The sequence below is a fragment of the Carassius auratus genome, chromosome 9 (assembly GCF_003368295.1).
Source record: "Carassius auratus strain Wakin chromosome 9, ASM336829v1, whole genome shotgun sequence".
NCBI lineage: Eukaryota > Metazoa > Chordata > Actinopteri > Cypriniformes > Cyprinidae > Carassius > Carassius auratus.
Window position 1 is genome coordinate 23,648,790 of NC_039251.1, and position 18,231 is coordinate 23,667,020.

The 18,231-nt window shown below is 38.3% G+C and overlaps 1 protein-coding gene across 4 annotated transcripts; it reads right to left on the reverse strand.

The window, feature by feature from the left end:
* Positions 1–820: 820 nt before the first annotated feature.
* On the reverse strand, positions 821–17,637 carry LOC113108790 (M-phase phosphoprotein 8-like). 4 transcript variants are annotated; one of them, XM_026272109.1, is made up of 15 exons: positions 17,314–17,637; positions 9,820–9,969; positions 8,662–9,699; positions 8,343–8,393; positions 8,015–8,105; positions 7,448–7,930; positions 6,538–6,660; positions 6,282–6,370; positions 5,731–5,871; positions 5,527–5,613; positions 4,513–4,667; positions 4,234–4,391; positions 4,020–4,144; positions 3,837–3,920; positions 821–2,016 (listed from the first exon to the last, which is right to left on the reverse strand). In XM_026272109.1, the coding sequence occupies exons 1-15, from the start codon at positions 17,410–17,412 to the stop codon at positions 1,975–1,977; spliced, it is 2,916 nt and encodes a 971-aa protein (XP_026127894.1). In that variant the 5' UTR covers positions 17,413–17,637; the 3' UTR covers positions 821–1,974. The 4 variants fall into 4 exon arrangements, with proteins under 4 accessions (XP_026127894.1, XP_026127895.1, XP_026127896.1 ...); XM_026272110.1 differs by having other exon boundaries at positions 8,662–9,696; positions 17,314–17,636; XM_026272111.1 differs by lacking the exon at positions 8,343–8,393 and having other exon boundaries at positions 17,314–17,632.
* Positions 17,638–18,231: the final 594 nt, after the last annotated feature.

The window sequence follows — 18,231 nt, forward strand, 5'->3', positions numbered from 1 at the left end:
TCTACAACAAAATAGATCAAGTTTTGGTGATAACTAAACAAATATTGAATTACTATAATATTGATTTCTCGCTAGAAAGAACATCAAAAGTGCAAAAAGTCAGAAATATACATTTACACACAAACGGACCACCAAACGGAACTTTCAGATGCCATCTTTAGCTCAACAATCACAGAATGGAACACAGAGGATTGTGGGATATCAAAGTCAATAAAGCATACATCTATGCTGTCTTTAAAATTCAATCAGAAGAAGGTACCTCCGGAGACGGGAAGTAAAATAGAATTTGGATTCGGATGTGCCTTGATGCCTTACTGCCTTGGAATGCTGCCTCCGAAAGCAGCCTTTTAGTGCTTTTGGATGCAGCGAAGTTGGAGCTAAACCCTCCAGGACTGAGTCTGGAGACCCCTGCTTTAAAGCATACTGAATACCAGGGGTCTCCAAACACAGTCCTGCAGAGTTCAGCTCCAAACACAATTAAACACACCTGAAGCAGCCATTCAAGGTTAAAGACTTACTAGAAACTTCCAGGCAAGTGTGTTGGAGCTGGTTGGAGATACACATTTGGCAACCCACGAGCAGGATTGGACTCCCCTCCTGAAGACAGTTCTATCACATCCATCTCTAGTGCATGTTGGCAATGAGCCATCTTTCCCATCTGATCACATTCTAACATGCACTCATCTGAAACAGTCTCCTTTCCTACTCTGAATGTATGAATACAATTAGTGGAATGGAAGTCTCTAGTGCTGCACCAATTAAGAGAATAACCGTTTATTTATTGTTGCTTTAGTAAATAGGAGAGAAGACAAAATATTGATTGTTATGGAAATATATGTACAGTTTATTTACTGTAGTCAGAAGAGGACGTGAAGCAATGAGCAGTCTTTCTCTCACTTACTAATAAAACAATGACGGGACAAAGAGAGGTAGGCAACAGAATAAAAGAACGTCACTGTGCTTCAAAGCTCTTTCAAGATGAGCCCAGCTGTACATTCCGGATCTGACTCCTAGTTCAGCCATTAATAACTTTACATAATTCTCGTGAAAACTACACATGTAATCTGTATGATCACTACCAGAAGATGACCTGAGCTCATGTGCTGCATGTTGAACAGTTACATAACTACACTCTAATGTAAACTCTAATAAGAAATTGAACTGAGCTGATGTACAACCTGCCTTTCAACACATTGGAACATATATGAAAAGGGTCACATTCTCTACTAATCAGTATTAAAAGAACTCGTTCTACTGATCACTCCTACTTGGATGACTTAAATCTTCCTCCTCTCAATGCAAAAACAAATTAGCCCTTACAATAGCTCACAACCCAAATGTATACATTCAAACATTTCTTCCACTATAATGGCTTCATTTTGTCAAATTTAGGATTCATGCCAATAGTTCATGCCTTTTGAAAAACCATCGCATTCTCAGGAAACAAAATATGAAAACTTGTATTTTAAAGTACACACTCTGGAGTTCAAAGTCACACTTGGGTCCAGTTTTGTTCCATCACTCACTCTGCACAAGCAATGAAGACCGAAGCACATCAGATAAGTGTATGGTCAGAACAGAACATAAAACAAAACAGTAGGTGTATCTGGAGTGATAAATTATTCTATTTAAAAGAGAAAAATAAAAGGAACACTTTACAAACAAGATTTACAAATGACTTTCAGATACAAATCCAGTTTGTCACATTTGCTGACCTTCATGTGTGATGCAGTTGCTATCAAAAATCTGACTTCTGAAAACTCAATAAACACTTGCAACACTTAACCAACCGTATTTGAGTTTTGACTGTTGTTACTGAGCTGTCAGTACTACAGTTATTCCCCAAGTAAAACATAACCATTTCTAAACTCTCTCCTGCTCAGCATGTGTCACGTGTAAAACTGTAAAAGTCTCAGTTCTTGGGGAGGCCGAGCTTCTGCAGTGACCTTTGACCTGGAGGGGAGCACTGTGGCATCACTGTAGTTGGACTCTGTATGCACAAATTAGCAATTTAACCTGTGGAAAAAGTGAAACACACACATCCTAATTACTACATTTTAATTACCATAAGGCTTGCTTAGCTTAGTTTCCACTTTTTCATGACCTTTCCGGTCTGAATTGATTAAGGATATTTAACAATCAAATTAAATAATCATTCAGAATGGATCATTAAAAAGAACCACACACAACGATTCTCGGTAACACTTTATAATAACTGCACACTATTAATCATTAATTAAGCATTAGTAAACATAATTCATAATTTATAAAGCATTAATAGACAGTAATAAGCAGTTTATAAATACAGATATAAATGCTTTATTCTTGATTTAAAAGCATATCTATAATGTGTTTAATAATTGTATTTTCATACTTTATTCATGATCAATTTATCATTTCCCAATGAAGTACAGCATTATTTACAAACCAGTTATTTAGGAGTTGCCAGTGATCCATAAGATCACAAGAAATGTAGTAAATTCAGGTAGTTATAAAGCATTTAGTAGTGGTCAGTTAACTATTTATGTGAGCTCATCTAAAGTGAGTCTAGTTAAGCCTTGTAAAGCATTTATAAAGGATATTTAAAGGCTCAGTTATCTTCTAAACACAAAAAACGGAAACAAACACCACACAGTGATACAGAACATAGAAATATTTACAGCCTTTAAATCTCATTTGTAAAAGCTTTACAAGGCATAAATAGTCCTCACTTTAGATGAGCTCACAAAAATAGTAACAACAACTACATATGTTTTATAACTACCTGAATTAACCCTGAATTACAGTAGAAATACATGTTAATAAACCATTTATTAACACTATAAGTAACTATTACTATATGTCTGAATAAAAAGATGTATGAATGCACATTTAAATAGTTTATTAATAATTTACTTACCATTTGTAAGTGGTCTTTTGAACCATTGACTACTCCTTAATAACTGGTGTGTAAATAATGCTATACTTAATTTAGAAATGATAAATTGATCATTAATAAAGTATGAAAAAACAATTATTAAATACATTATAGATATGCTTTTAAATCAGGTATAAAGCATTTATATCTGTATTTATAAACTGCTTATAAATGTCTATTAATGCTTTATAAATGATGAATTAACTGTTTCCTAATGCTTAACTAATGATTAATAGCATGCAGTTATTATAAAGTGTTACCCTATTCTCTAACAAATAAGATATTTTCATGACTTTGAGGCAAAAAAAAATTAAACTGAACATTTTAATTGAATTAGCATAAGATATTTTCTTCTATACTGACGTACAACTGAGGGGAAAAATGAAGGGCAGGTTCTATCTGTCAGTTGCTGTTTGGATGGAGGTACATCTGAATGCAATTAACTGGTCATCTTTATTCTTATTTCACTTAAAGGTCAAGTTTCGATATTTTTATAAACAATTTCCAGGTCAAAAAATAAACATTAAATGTTCACAAAACGATCAATAACATGCATTTAAAAACTAGAATGTTCATTTTATGCTAACTTTAACAATCCTGATATTTCCAAAGAACCATGGAAACCCAGTTAACGACAAGTAGCTCTTATTTTATAGAGCCCTATCTCAATTATTCACACTTGCTTTTGTGTAGGGCTTAACAATTATCCAATATTAATATATATTGCGATATATGATTTTTAAACATTTCTGACATTTCAAAACTCATTCCCAGTGTTTCCCATCCATTTGATTTCTTTGTGGCAGTGGACTTTAAAAATCAAAACATGGCGCACCCTATTTTGGTGCATGTTCAAGCATTTATAAAGCAGTATTTAAACCATCTCACATAAATAATAATGTGCTCCAGTTCTAGGTACCTTTGCTGTGGGCGACTCTGCCAGACGGATGAACAGTTTGTTGGTTCCCTGAACGGGACTGAAAGAGTATATGAAATGGCTGTCCTGCAGGGGGAGCAGCACACAGAGTGTGAGAGACCGCAGACATTCAACAAAGCAAAGAGACAATCTGAATAAGGATCGATTGTGACATCAGTGTCTTACCAAGAAGATGGGCAGCTGAAACTTATCATTCAGGACCACAGCATGGACACTACAGGGCCCGCAGAGTCTAGCTGTGATCTCAGTAAGGAAGTTTGCATGGAAGATAAAAAGCAGGATGCCAGATCCTGAGACAGAAAGCACAATAATGGCACTGTAATTCGAAAAATAAAACCGCAGTGATTGAGAACAGAAGAATTTGAAGCCAGTATTTCACCTTCTGCGGGTGTGTGTTGAGGGGGTTTGTAGTTAAATTCCAGCGAAAAATCTGGTCCCTCGCACAATCTGTGGCAAGCCAAAGGGAATACAGGTTCCAGCAGGGCCAGTCGTGTTTCAAAATAAGCTCTGATTGTCTCCTCCGCCACAGTTGATAACCTACAAGATGCATTTCACATATGCCCTTTATTTTAATAGTGAGACTTTTTATCCTGCCTGTGTTCTATATCTTATATATATATGTGGAGGTGTTTGAATAACTCAGCATTGAAACACTCACGTTTGCATATGGTCTTTGATGAGATCATACACCATCAAATTGTTGCTAAGTTTGGCATTGTGCAAGGCAGTGTTCTTGTGTTTAGACAAGATGTTGCAGTCAGCTCCATATTCCAACAGGAGGCGAACCACATCTGCATTACCCCTCTTACAAGCCTTAGAGAGAATAATTCAACAAACAGCACTCAGTACATATTAAATGTTAGAACCTAAAAGTGCAAACTGTCTGATAGCTAGAGAATAACGTAATCATAACTTAATATATACTAAAATATATATATACGCTTGAATACCTCAAGCGTGTGAGAGTAATGTTACACCCATTAATATATTGTAATCCCGTCCAGTCGAAGCGACGAGACATAAACATAATACCCATTATAAATGTGATATAAACATGATTTCTAGTCGTGTCATCTTTTGGAAGGCCAAACAAAGTAGTTTCACTTTTTCAACGAAACAGGGTCACACACCACGGCCTTGAGTGAGCGGAGCACGGAGGCCTAGAGTGAACCACTGCAATTACATTTATAATGTTACAAAAAAAATTTCAACTTCAATAAATGCTATTTTTTTTAAATTCTATTTATCAAAGAAACCTGAAAAAAAACCATCATAGTTTTCAAAAAAATATTAGGCGACAAATCTGCTTTCAACATTGATAAATGTTTCTCGAGCAGCAAATCAGCATATTAGAATGACTTCTGAAGGATCATGTGACACTGAAGACTGGAGTAATGACTGCTGAAAATTCAGCTTTGCATCACAGGAATAAGATACAATTAAAAGTATTTTTTAATTGTAATAATATTTCATATTACTATTTTTACTGTATTTTCGATGAAATGCAGTTTGATGAGCTTAAAAGTAGTTGTTTTTTCTTTCAAAAACATTTGTAACATTATGCTAATGAACCCACACATCTGAATGATAGAGTATCAATCATAGGGTCATTAACAAACCAGTTTCTGTTTGTAGAGATCTAACGTACAGGTCAATATAACACCCTTCTCACCTTCATGAGAGCGGTTTCTCCTGCCACAGTTTGGGCATTCACGGATGCTCCCGCCTCTAGAAGAATGGCCACTGTCGTCAAGAAGTTCTGCACCAAACAGAACAATGAGTATTTAAATAAATATACTAATACTCTCTGGTATTAGAGAATGGAGTGAAAACAGTCATCAAAAGAGTTCCTGAACAGAGCAGTGCTGTTCTGCACCTTTTCAGCAGCGTGCATCAGGGCAGTGGTGCCATTCTTCTGTCTAGCATTGACCTTCACTCCTTTCTTAATGAGCAGCCTGAGGACGTCATCCTGACCGCCTGCAGCAGCCAGCAGTGTTAAAGACATGCCGCTGGAGTCCTGCAGGTGGCAGCACAAACAAAACATTCAAAGATGTACACATGGCACCCTCCCAAATAGCAATAAAACCATGGGATGGAGGTATGGCTGCTCTGCAGAAGGTACAGTTAGTCTCTGCTAGTAGATGCTCTAATTACACCATCCTGATTAAAAAAAAAAGTTTCTTTATGGATTCAATACAAATATTTCATTATATTAAATGTTTTATCAAATATTAACAGATAACTTTCTCTGGTACTATAGACAAGTATGTTTGACTGAAACCACTGACTCAGTAATAGTTAACCCATGATTGATTAACAGCAGCAGCATGACCCAGGTCTCTGATGGATGATTAATAAAGATTCAAGACAGGCAGAGAGAGAGAGAAAAAAAAGAGAGGAAGAGCGAAAAGGAATTAAGTAACATACCTCCTGGTCCAGATTGTAGTCCTCTTTGGAACTGAGCGCACGTTTTACCGCCAGGTAATTCCCATTCTTCACTGCTTCGCGCAGCTCAGCTGAAAGTTACATGGTAAGCAGAGCAAGGGAGAAGAGGAGAGGAAAATGATGAAGAAAACTTAAAATCAACTGAAAACTGAAATGTTACAATAAATGAAAGATGGGCCTGAAATATGCCATTCAGGAGGGATTTGTGCTGTTGTTTTTCAGTGCTGTTATCACTCACCGGGAGTTAAGGCCAGCGGAGAGAGATTCTCATCCTCTCCATTCAAGTGTTTCTGAAAGTCCTCCAGTGTCATCCAGTCCAGCTTGAGCTCCACCCCAAGATTAAGAGATGGTGGTCCCCTGTCTGTCTCACAGAAACACTGTGATTAGCATCCCCACTATATCAGCTACTACATGCATAGCCTATTATACATATTTAATAGAAAAATGCTATTTGATCAAATAGGACGTATTCTTCCATTCGAAAATAGCTACTGATTCAGGGCAACAAATTCATTTTTAGCAATTTTTCTTAAAAATATAGTTATTAAAAACCTAGTTTGCTGTGTTTGTTTGTAGGCTAGAAAATTGGCCAAAAATGGAGATCATATTAAATATTAGTATTTTTAATAAATAAATAAAAACATAAGAAAAATTATGATTGTAATATCTTAAGAGTATTTAAGAAAAATATTACATACATTACAAATATTACATAAAATATAATTAAATGTTAAACCATGTTTAACCATCAAGCTTTGATTTTAAGCTTTTCTTTTCTAATTTTGATAAGCACTTTTCATTAGAAGTATGTAAAGATGGTAGGAGCTTGTCGTGTTTTGAAATGCGTGCCGTCAACAACTCCTGAACTCAGAGCAGATGCAGAGATGGGTTCGAACAGAGTTACTTTGAGACACTGAAAACACCAGATCATGAGCTGCTCACGTGTAAAAGAACATAAAGCCACCCTTCACTCTAAAACACTGTGCATATTTAATTAAATCGCAACCTTTTCAGTTTGATCATCTCACTAAAATAATTGATAATCACTGTTTATCAATTAACCGTTTATCACTAGTGCAAATGGAACAGAATGAAGGTGTCTCAAGACATGTTTTTAAAAGTTGAATAACTTTTTGCCAAATACAAACCAGGAATTTTGTCTGAGCGCTCCATGGTGTCCTGGGAGTCCTGATTGTCATCGCAGGTGCTGAAGACCCGTGATTCAGTGTCATCCCTCTTTCTCCTCTTCTTGTCCTTCCATCTGGAGTCCTCTGTTGAGTCAGGAGACGCTATTGGCTCAGTCATGGACTTTCTTTCCAGCCGCTCTTGCCGGGCCTCCTCTGCAAGCCTCTGTGCCTCCTCCATGCGTGCTTTTCTCTCCCGTTGGGCTTCCTCTATTCTCTCTTTCTTCTTTCTCTCCTCTTCTTCAATCCTTTCTTTCCTCTTTCTCTCCTCTTCTTCCAACTTTTCTTTCCTCTTCCTTTGCTCTTCCTCTCTCTGCTCTCGTTGTAATTCCTCCTTAGACTTGGGGGGCGGCTCATCTGATTTATCACTTTTCTCCATCTCAGACGCTCCCTTCTCCTGTTTCTCATCGATCTCCATAGAGACGGGACTCTGAGCAGGTCGAGGAACTGGTAGGAGAAGTATGTAGTGGTTAATCAAACAAAAAAACACAAGACCATTCAAACTTTAATTGAGCTTCTAATTAATTTTACCATCTTTTGCCTTCTCAGTCTTGTCTGAATCAGGTTTCCGTGCAGGAGACTGCTTTGACGATTTTGATTTCTTGTCATTTTTCCCTGCACCCTGTAAAACAAGTGGGAAATAGTCAAATCACAAACACAAAAAATGTCTGTAAGCGTTTTTTTAATTCTTAAACAATCACTTAATTGGTTACAGAAAGATATATAAAGAAATTACAACTTATTTAATGAGGACACATTAAATTGATCAAAAATGACAGTAAATACAAAGATTGAAGGAAAAAATTATTTCCACAAAAAAATATTAAGGTTCAATATTGATAAGAAATGAGCATCAAACCATATTAGAATGTCTTTTCTGAAGGAGCATGTGACACTGAAGACTGGTTAACTGTTGAAAATTCAACGAATGGAATAAAATACATAAAAAAATACATTCAAATAGAAAACAGGTGAGAATACTAAACTGTAACAATGATTCACACAAAAAATTATACACTTTTCGCTGTATTTTGGTCAAATTACACTTGGTCAGAATAAGAGACTTCGTTCACTTTTTTTTCTTTGAATTAGCATATAATACTAATCTGGTACTAGCTGCAAAAACAGCAAAAAAGGAAAGGAAGAGAATGGGTTACATCAGAGTTTTAGGCCTGTACCTTCGGAGTTGCATTCTTGTTCTGGTCCGCTTGTCTCCTCGGTACCCGATCTTTTGCTTCACAGTTCAACAGGAACTTCTCAAACAAGTTAGAGGCACCTCCCTTCTCACCAGCTTCTTCCTTCGGCTCCTCCTCTTTGGGCTTGATGGGGGCTGTTGATGTTGTGGAGGATGAGGAGGAGGAAAATGCAGACGAGAGCTTCTGAGAAGATGGGGCTGCTTCCTGCCCTTTGCTTTTAACCTTCGACTTGGGTATGGACGTAGGTGCCCCCGTGTCACTGGAGTCTGGCTCTTCCTCGCTGCGAGAAGACTTGCTAGTGCTCTTGCTACTAGTAAAGCTCTTGTGCTTGCTTGCACCACTTTCTTTAGACGTGGCTGTTGAAACCTCTACTTTTTTAGGCTTCTTCTCTTGAATCAGGTCTTTGAAACCTTGCAGCTTCAGGTCAGACTTGGCCTTTTTCTGCTTGGCCTGCTTGAGATCACCTCCACTCTCACCCCTCACAGATTTGTCGGTGGTTTTTGATGTTGTGGTTTTAAAGGAATCATTTGTTTCTGTGTTCGTCGTATCATCCGTGTGGGACTCAGAGGGCACGTCGCTCTTCTCATCCTCTTCATCCGAAGTATCGATCTCTTTTCTTGACTTGACTTTCTTTTTCTTGCCATCCTCTCCACTCTCTTTCCTCTGCTTTCCTCTATCTTTATGTTTGTCAAGTTTCTTTTGTTTCTTAGGAGTAACCGGGGCATCCTCCTCATCAGATTCGATGAGCCTCTTCTTTGTGTCTTTTTTAGGAGGTTCAGGGGAAGGATCCCTGCTCTCCACCTCCTCCTCATCAGACTCAGGGGCAGGCCGAGGCTTATCTTCCCACCATTTTTCCTTCTTTTTCTTCTTCTTTTCCTTCACAGGCATCTCATCATCTGATTCCTCCACTTTCTTCTTTTTCTTCTTCTTTTTCTTCTTTATAGGCGGTTCTTTGTGTTTTTCTTTATCACTGTCGCTCTCAGAATCGGCATCGAACAGATCACTCTTCATGGGCAGCTTCTAGGCACAATGGAGCACAATCAATATTCACAAAGACTGCATCAAGTAAACCAGATGTTGCATTGTCTGTACAAGCTCTTAGAAAAACTGTCATGTGAACACACATCTAAACAATCTCACCATGCCAGTTTCCTTCTTTGGCTTTATCTCAGCCAGGGCCTTCTTGTAGGCAAGCAGCACCTCCCTGCAGTCGTCCAAGTGTGCCTCAGGCTCCCAGGTGTCATCGTCCGAAGAATAGTTCTTCCATCGCACTCGGTACAGCACCACTCCCTGTAAAAATGTCAGAGGTCAATGATCATGGTCTGCAAGATGGATATCTACAATCTCCAGACAGTATTGACAGTAATGTACATTAAAGGTGCAATAGGAGATCTTGGAAAATGCTAACTTTAGCCTGATAGCACTGAAAGCGTATGTCCCACCCTTCCTGCAAATCACCGCCCAAAGCCAGACGTCCTGAACACATGAACACGCACAGACCAGACGACCAGAGACAACATTACTACAATACATCATGTGTTATTAACCGGTGAGAAAGGTTTATAGTTCAGTTAGAAACCGTACTACAATACCAGGAAGGAAGGTCAGGTTGTTGATGTTGGCCTGGCATTCTCGATCTGTCTGCATAGTGTGCATGAACATGCTGATGACGTAGGGAAGTCTGCTCGGACCAAACATTTTGATTGGACGAAAATTTCACATTTAGACACATTTAGACAACTTAACTTAAAGGTGCTGTATGTAGGATTGACACAGAGTGGTTGAACTAGGTATTGCTGTCCTCCTCAGACTTGTATGACAACATTGTGATGCATCGTAATCGAATCATGTTCTAATCATGAGATACCCATAGATTCCCCTACCGTTGTCTGCATCTACAAGTTTCTGTGAGTGCTGTTGCGCTCATTTGTTTTGTTTCCTGAACAAGTCTTTCTCACACATAGGGCTGGGCGATATGGAGCAAAAAATATATCTCGATATATTTTGCTATATCTCGATATACGATATATATCTCGATATCTTTACAGGAAAAATAACCCCCAAAAAACTACTGCAAAAACAAATATGGCAAATATTACATGTTAAGGGGCCTATGAAACATTTTATTTTTTTCTTCACCATATGTTTTATTGTTACCTAGTTCTGTGTTTTAGCATGTGCAATTATTTAAATGCATAAAAACAACTTAATTAGTTAAAAACAATTCTTAAAATAGCCTTATGTGAAATGTTTTTTTCCCTTCAGAAATTCTGTGTATTTACATTTTTCTGATTATCAAATGAAGGCATAAAACATTCATTTAATTTATCTTTTAATTATTTAAAATTAAGCAAACTTTATTTTTTGGTAAACAAAGGGGATTTACTATTAAAATAAAACATGGGAGAAATGTTGTGTGATTATTCCTTATAAAATTATGTTCGTTTCATTTTAATAGTAGTAGTAGTGGGCTATGTACATTCTGCTGAACAATAGTAATAGATTTCTGGCAAATACTTTTATTTTGACGGGTTTACCTTTACAGTTCTGTGTATGTGATACTACAGTCTATGATGTGATATATGAGGGTAGTTTTACTCAAATCAGACGGTCAGATGCTCATGAAGTGACTCTCAGTGCAGTTCTGGAGATGTTCCTCATGTGTTCACGTCTTTATTTAGAGAGAGGAAAGACAATGAAATCAGCGCGAGCGTTATGCGAGCTTCAGTGTTTAATGAATGAAGACGCGCTTCTGCTCCATTCGTTCACACAGACACGCAGAACATGCAGGATTCATATTTAAATAGACTTTTCCGGGTTAATATTTGCAGATATTAGTCCATTTCGCGATTTGATGTAAGTGCATGACCGACTTTTGATTAATTCATTTAAAATTTGACCAATTCCGTGACATTCCGCGTTAAACTGTAAATTCCATTTTTATGACTGGATTCCGCGATTCCGTCCGCGTTTCATTGGGCCCTACAGTAGACATCTGCCTGCCGTTCGCCCTACGCCTTAAAACTGAAGTATCTCCATATAATGGAGCCAGTTGTCTTTTTTTTTGACTAGTTCTCTACACGCGAGGTGAGAAGGGACAAAAGCAAGGAGGCGGGGGGCTAGCGAGCGGGGGCGAGCACAGCACAGGGAAGGCAAACAAGCAAAGTGGCGGAATCAGAATATAAACAATATATCGATATATACGATATGTCAAAATCCATATCGTGTTTAAAAAATATCTCGATATATTTTAAATATCGAGATATCGCCCACCCCTACCACACATTCACTCTGCTGCATCTGTTACGACACAAATTCATTATCAATCCCGGCTCAAAACGGAAGACAGACTGTCCGGTCACCGGTCTCGACCGATCGTGCAGAAAACCAGCTAATTCCGGTCCCTAGCCAGTCGATTGGTGCATCTCTAATAAAAATACTACTAAGACTGTAGTGTCAGACATCTACCTCATATTGTCACTAGTGTCATGCACTACATGAAAGAGCGAAGAGAAGGGTGATGTTTATAGGAGGCATTAATGCAGTAATTAAGCACCACAGATCAGACAGATTTCAAAGGGAAGTTCATTATCTGCTGTGTTGCTAAGTAACAAACACAGCTGATTCCTTGCTCCTCGTGGGGAAGTCGTGGCCTAATGGTTAGAGGGTTGGACTCCCAATCGAAGGGTTGTGAGTTCTAGTCTCTGGCCGGATGGAATTGTGGGTGGGGGTAGTGCATGAACAGCTCTCTCTCCACCTTCAATACCACGACTTAGGTGCCCTTGAGCAAGGCATAAATGGCTGCCCACTGCTCCGGGTGTGTGCTCACAGTGTGTGTGTGTGTGTGTTCACTGCTCTGTGTGTGTGCATTTCGGATGGGTTAAATGCAGAGCACAAATTCTGAGCATGGGTCACCATACTTGGCTGAATGTCACTTCACTTTCACTTTATTTCCTGTGACTCTATCTGGATTAATAATAGCTGAAGCCAAATAATATTTTATAGCTGTTGTATGTTAATCCAAAGTTGTCTTTATCTTAAAGTGTGAGATACTGCAAATAGGTTCACACCTATTTCGAGACCCTTGGCTTAGATTAGAGTGCTAGTTTCCTGTACAACTGCCTCTGTGCAGGAACAAGCAACAGTGAGAAGCAGTTAATCACAGTATTTATGTAAACAAGCGAGTTAAAGACGTGTGTGTGTGTGTGTGTGTGTGCCAAAGTATTCTAGTAAGCACAGGCTGTCAGATGATCTGAGAGTGGTTTTTACTGGCTCACAGCCATCACTGACGGTCTCGCGTTGCAGTCAGTATGAATGGACACCAATCGGATAAAGTCGTGTCGGATGCCGAGACTGACATTCAGAGATACAGATATAAATAGTTCTCATTCAAAAAGCTGTATATTATCACAGCTTTCTTGCATGGTCACAAATGAACAAGGTCTCAATACAGAAATACCACTGGAAATGACTACAAAGTATCAGATATTCAAAATGTGAGGGCAAACAAATGACAAAATGTTCTATGTAATCAAATATTAAATATCTTTATGTGGCTAATTATGGGTTTAATGACAATGACAACATAACAGTGACCTTAAGCAGTCACAAAGTTGACTGTTTTTAATACACTACTTTTCAAAAGGCGTCTGTAAGATTTTTTTTTTCTTCCGCTTATGCTCAACAAAGCTGCATTTATTTGATCAAAAATACAAATACAAATATTATTACAATTAACAGTTTTTTATTTGAATATATTCTAAAATGTAATATATTCCTGCCATGGCAAAGCTGAATTTCACAGGTAGTGAATGATCACAGGTAGTCTTGAATAAAGTATTGATGTATTTATACAAAAGTCAGTTGTTTCAGGCTAAGAATTTCATGTAAGTTCTGAACTTTGTGACAATATATGGACACCCTTTGTTTTACATCGTTAGGAAAAATAGCCTCAAGAAATAAAACAAATAATATTGGAATTTCATTGGAAAACAAATAAATTCTGACACTGATTTTTCTATAATAGACAACAAAATGCTGCAGTAAAAAAGGAGATATAAGAGGCAGCAGTGTCAGTGAAATGGGACAACAGTGAAAAAAAAAGAGCAAAAAGTGAAATATTGTTTCACACAAACTTAAAATATGACATTATGCTCCATGTATCTAAGTGACTTTAAAAAGCTTTTTTAATTTAAGTCTAGACAATATAAGACCCACTGAGGAAGATCCTCTCACATTCAAATACATCCAGTCACCCCACACATTACAGATACTGCAAATCAGTGACTGCAGTAGATCTGACTCTAGTTCAAAGGGCACGGAGCACTACAAAATTGGATTTCACATGCCTTGTGTGTTATCTGTCCTCTAAACACTGACCTCCTCAATACACTTTACCAAGGCTTATCAATCTCCACCAACAGACTTTCAGCTACAACCGAGTTGTCTGTAATTCTATTCTATTGCCGCGTTTCCACCGAAATTACCCAGAACATTTGTACCAGGAGCTTTTTCCCCCCAGGCCTGTTGCTTTCTGTGCTTCCACCACAGTGTAAAGTACCGGGAAGATTAGGCAAATAGACATATGACGTAGGTCTGCGCGCGTTTCTCAATACAAAGTACCGCTGATTTAAAAAAAAAAGAAAGAAAGAAAAAAAAAGTACGCTGATTTTGGACGTGCATCCTCGGTAGTTAGTTCAGACTTTGTGCATTCGTCTCAGGAGTTTGATGTCCGCAAGTCCGGTAAATCTATAAACAGCAGCTTACTTAACTTCAGTCAGCTCGTCTTGGCTACTGCAATTTTCCTTACTGTATATTTACAATAAAACGAAATAGGATATCAAATACCACTGCCTCCTTTGGTTTTCATTTAAGCATAATAACAGCTGCAGAAATGTACTTAGTTCAGGGATATGTGTATATACAGCCATTACAATGAAACGAAGTATTATATAGACTTGCCTTTTTTATTTTCATTTAACATATAGATAAATTGAGAACAGACCAAAGAAAACCTGTTAGATTTACCCCGCAGCTGAATTATATTTTATGTTTAACCACTAAAGACACATCAGAGCCAGCGGCACATATCAGAAGGTCTATCCCAGGAGAGGCTGCTTCTCGTCGGTTAGATGATCACTGAGCTCCCGCTGATCGAGTGGAGCTCACCGTCTCCGAGAACGGCGAAACACATTTCTAAATAGGCGCTGTCTTTATAAATACACCACAGATTTGAGTTTTAAACAACTACATTCTTGCCAGAAATACTTTTAAAATTACATTTCATGACACAATAACAGTAATATTTTGAAAATGTTGATCCGAACAAATGGTGGTTGAACTAGTGGTGGAAATTATGATTCTTTCTAGAGATTCGTTCATTTTCAGTTCGTTCACCAAAATGATTCGTTCAGAATCGTTCACTGATTCGTTCAGTGACCATTTCTTCGTATTACACAAAATAAGCCAGCAGGTGGCAAAATAGAGTGTATTGTGTTATGTCTTAAATCAACGAACGTATTCACTTGTTACAAAAACTGATCTGGCTTTATTAATGTGTGTATAATCGCATTCAATATATAAAGTCTAATTAAGTTGTTCAGATGAACAAAGCACAAGGTTTTCTTGCCTTATTAGCATTTTAATTGTTTGATCCGACAGTTTATATATTATATATTCACATTCATAAATCGGGGATTAAACGTGGAATTGCTAAATATCAAAACAAGCCTATGTGCACAGTACAGTAACTATAACTGCGCTTTGCATTTTTGCGAGATTGACATGCTAAATGGCAGACTAACCCGGTTTACTCTCATTCATTTCGTTCACGAACGACGTGTGTATCAGTTCAGTCATTTCATTCACGAACGAGATGTATCAGCACATTCAACTCATTCACGAACGACATGGGTACCAGTTCAATCATTTCGTTCACGAACGATAAGATCTCTAGATCTCGTTCAGACTCATATGAAACTCGTTCATTGAAGGGCGTATTCGTTCACTACATTGAACAAATCACATACTCTGTCACATCTCATACTCGAAGGCTATTGGCTCGAGGTTGAGTAATTCTTTGACAGGATGAAATGCTTGTTACCCGGTTCACCGAGCTGCGCATGCGCTGCTTATAGCGCCGCGCTGCTGTGGAGGGAGGAACTTCACTGAACGAGAAATATGAGTCAGTGGATAGCGTGAACGAGAACGATTCGTTCACCTAAAAGATTCGTTCAAAAAGAACGATTCGTTCACGAACGACACATCACTAGGTTGAACTCAACCAATGCTGCGTGGACTCAACCAATCAGCATGTTTAGCACCAAAGTCCCGCCCCCGAAAGTACCGGAACTTTGAAAAAGTACCACCTCACCAGCAGGGACTTTCTGAGGGGCATTTTTTTTACCCGGAACTTTATTTAGTTCCTGGTTCCTGCGGTGGAAACACACCAAGTACCAGGCCAAAGTCCCTAGTTCCTGGGTAAAGTTCCTGCGGTGGAAACGCGGCTTATCACTATCACTTATCAGTTAGACTTTTTTTCTGCTCACTTTGCTTCTTCATTATCTGTCTTCCTTTTCCTCTAGGTTATTTAATAACAAACCTCCCATTGTCACTAACACCTGTTCTTTGAGTATTTGAGTAACACAACACACACACACACACATGCCCTTGTGATATTTCTAGATTTGGCACAGCTGAGTGTAGCTTCACCAAAATAAACTAAAGCAGTCTGGCATGAATTGATCAGTCATTCTTGCATTTAACACAGCTAGAAAACCCCTAATAAAACAGTATCCCAGAATTTACTCAGTCAGCACTTCACATCTGCTCAGGCAACATAGGATCTCCAGACCTGAAGGTGACGAAAGTGGTCTGAAAATGATATACCCCTCTCTCTCTTCATGAGAGCCCAAAAGGTCTTTGCATAAAGCACCTAGACAGGAACAGGGAAACACAGACTCCAAACAGATCCCGACTCTAACTCACATCTCCAAAAACGCTACACACTTCCACAGACCAAATCCATGTCTAAAACGGCTCCCTACAGTACAGCAACACTATTTAAGGAAAATGCTGAATCATTGTTACGCATTCCCGTCAGAAGCATGTGCATAATATTTAATCATCCATAAGTTTTTTTTATTAATTTCTATCTAAAGAGAACTAATAATGTGCCGTTTCAGATATAACAGCGCGGATGATGTAAATAAGGGCGCTCGAATGACTGCCACTGCTGTTAACGGTATTCATCTCTGTAAAACTGCACTGCTAGTGTTCGGCACTCATTTTGCCCGTTTGTAGATTGGGTTTAAAGTGGAAATTGATCTAGATTTTAAGCCGATTTGATGTAAACAACAAGACCCCTAGAAAACGAATTTGACTCGCGCCTTTGCTCGTGGCTCAAACTAGGCTAACCGTCAGAAAGTTACAACAAGGTGATTACAGCCTATTCTGCCCTGCGGGAAGTTGGTGTTTTAAGGCGAACATGCCCTAAAATCACCATTTGGAGTATTTCTTTGACCGTATCCTATGAATTATACACGTGTGTGCATTATTTATTACTGACAGTAATAGCTACATGCTACGTCGCTAGCAAAGATGGCATCCGCAGCTCTTCCACAAATACACTCTTACCTCCTCCACTCGCATGTCAATAATCCTCTCCACTTCATATACATCTTCTTCATCCTGTTCGCTGTCTCCAGGTTCCGCTCTCTCGGCTCCGGAAGCCATTTATGCTTTAACTAAGCAAAATATTGACGCTATGTGTTGTTCAGATGCGTGCTAACAGCATGAAGGCCGCACGGCAGCCGAACTATTGCACAAACACACACTGATAGAGCAGCAGAACTGTCGTGATAGAACTCGGACTCTGTGTTGCCAGATCGCGCAAGAAAGAGGCGCAGTATTGCCTGGAAAAAAACACCTACAAGGTCGCGTGTGGTGAGCAGACGTGGCAACATGGGGAGTACTACAACAGGAGGAGGATCCGTGTGTGTGTGTGTGTGTGTAAACGGCGACAGATGATATGACTGAGGTTATCTTCCACTGCTAAATATATCACAGGCGACAAAAAGACAGCTAGAAAAAGAGGGGTGAAGTGACTTTCGCTGAAGTAAATCTTTTGACTTTTCAAGATGTTAAACATTAAAAATAAATATTTCATTTAAGATTATAAATGAAATAAAATATGTATTTTTAAAAAGCCTAATAACTTAAAATAATCTATTTGTTTATAAATAAATGAGCATTTTCGACATCACTTTTTAGTAAGGGGAAACAATAGCCGACTTTTACAAATTCAAGTAAACATTCCTGGCTATAAAGCTCATTTTGATTCTGATCCGTCAATTATTTCTTCAAATAATTAGAAGATACCCCACCCCCACACACACTTCTGTGTATTTTATATTTTACACACAGTAAACATTCGACTGGACACTTCTGCTTTTTTTCCCCTTAGGTTCTGATAAAATGGTATCCATAAAATCTCACAGACTAGAATGTGTTAAGTCTATTTACATTTGTAGGTTATTGCTGGTTTGCATGTTG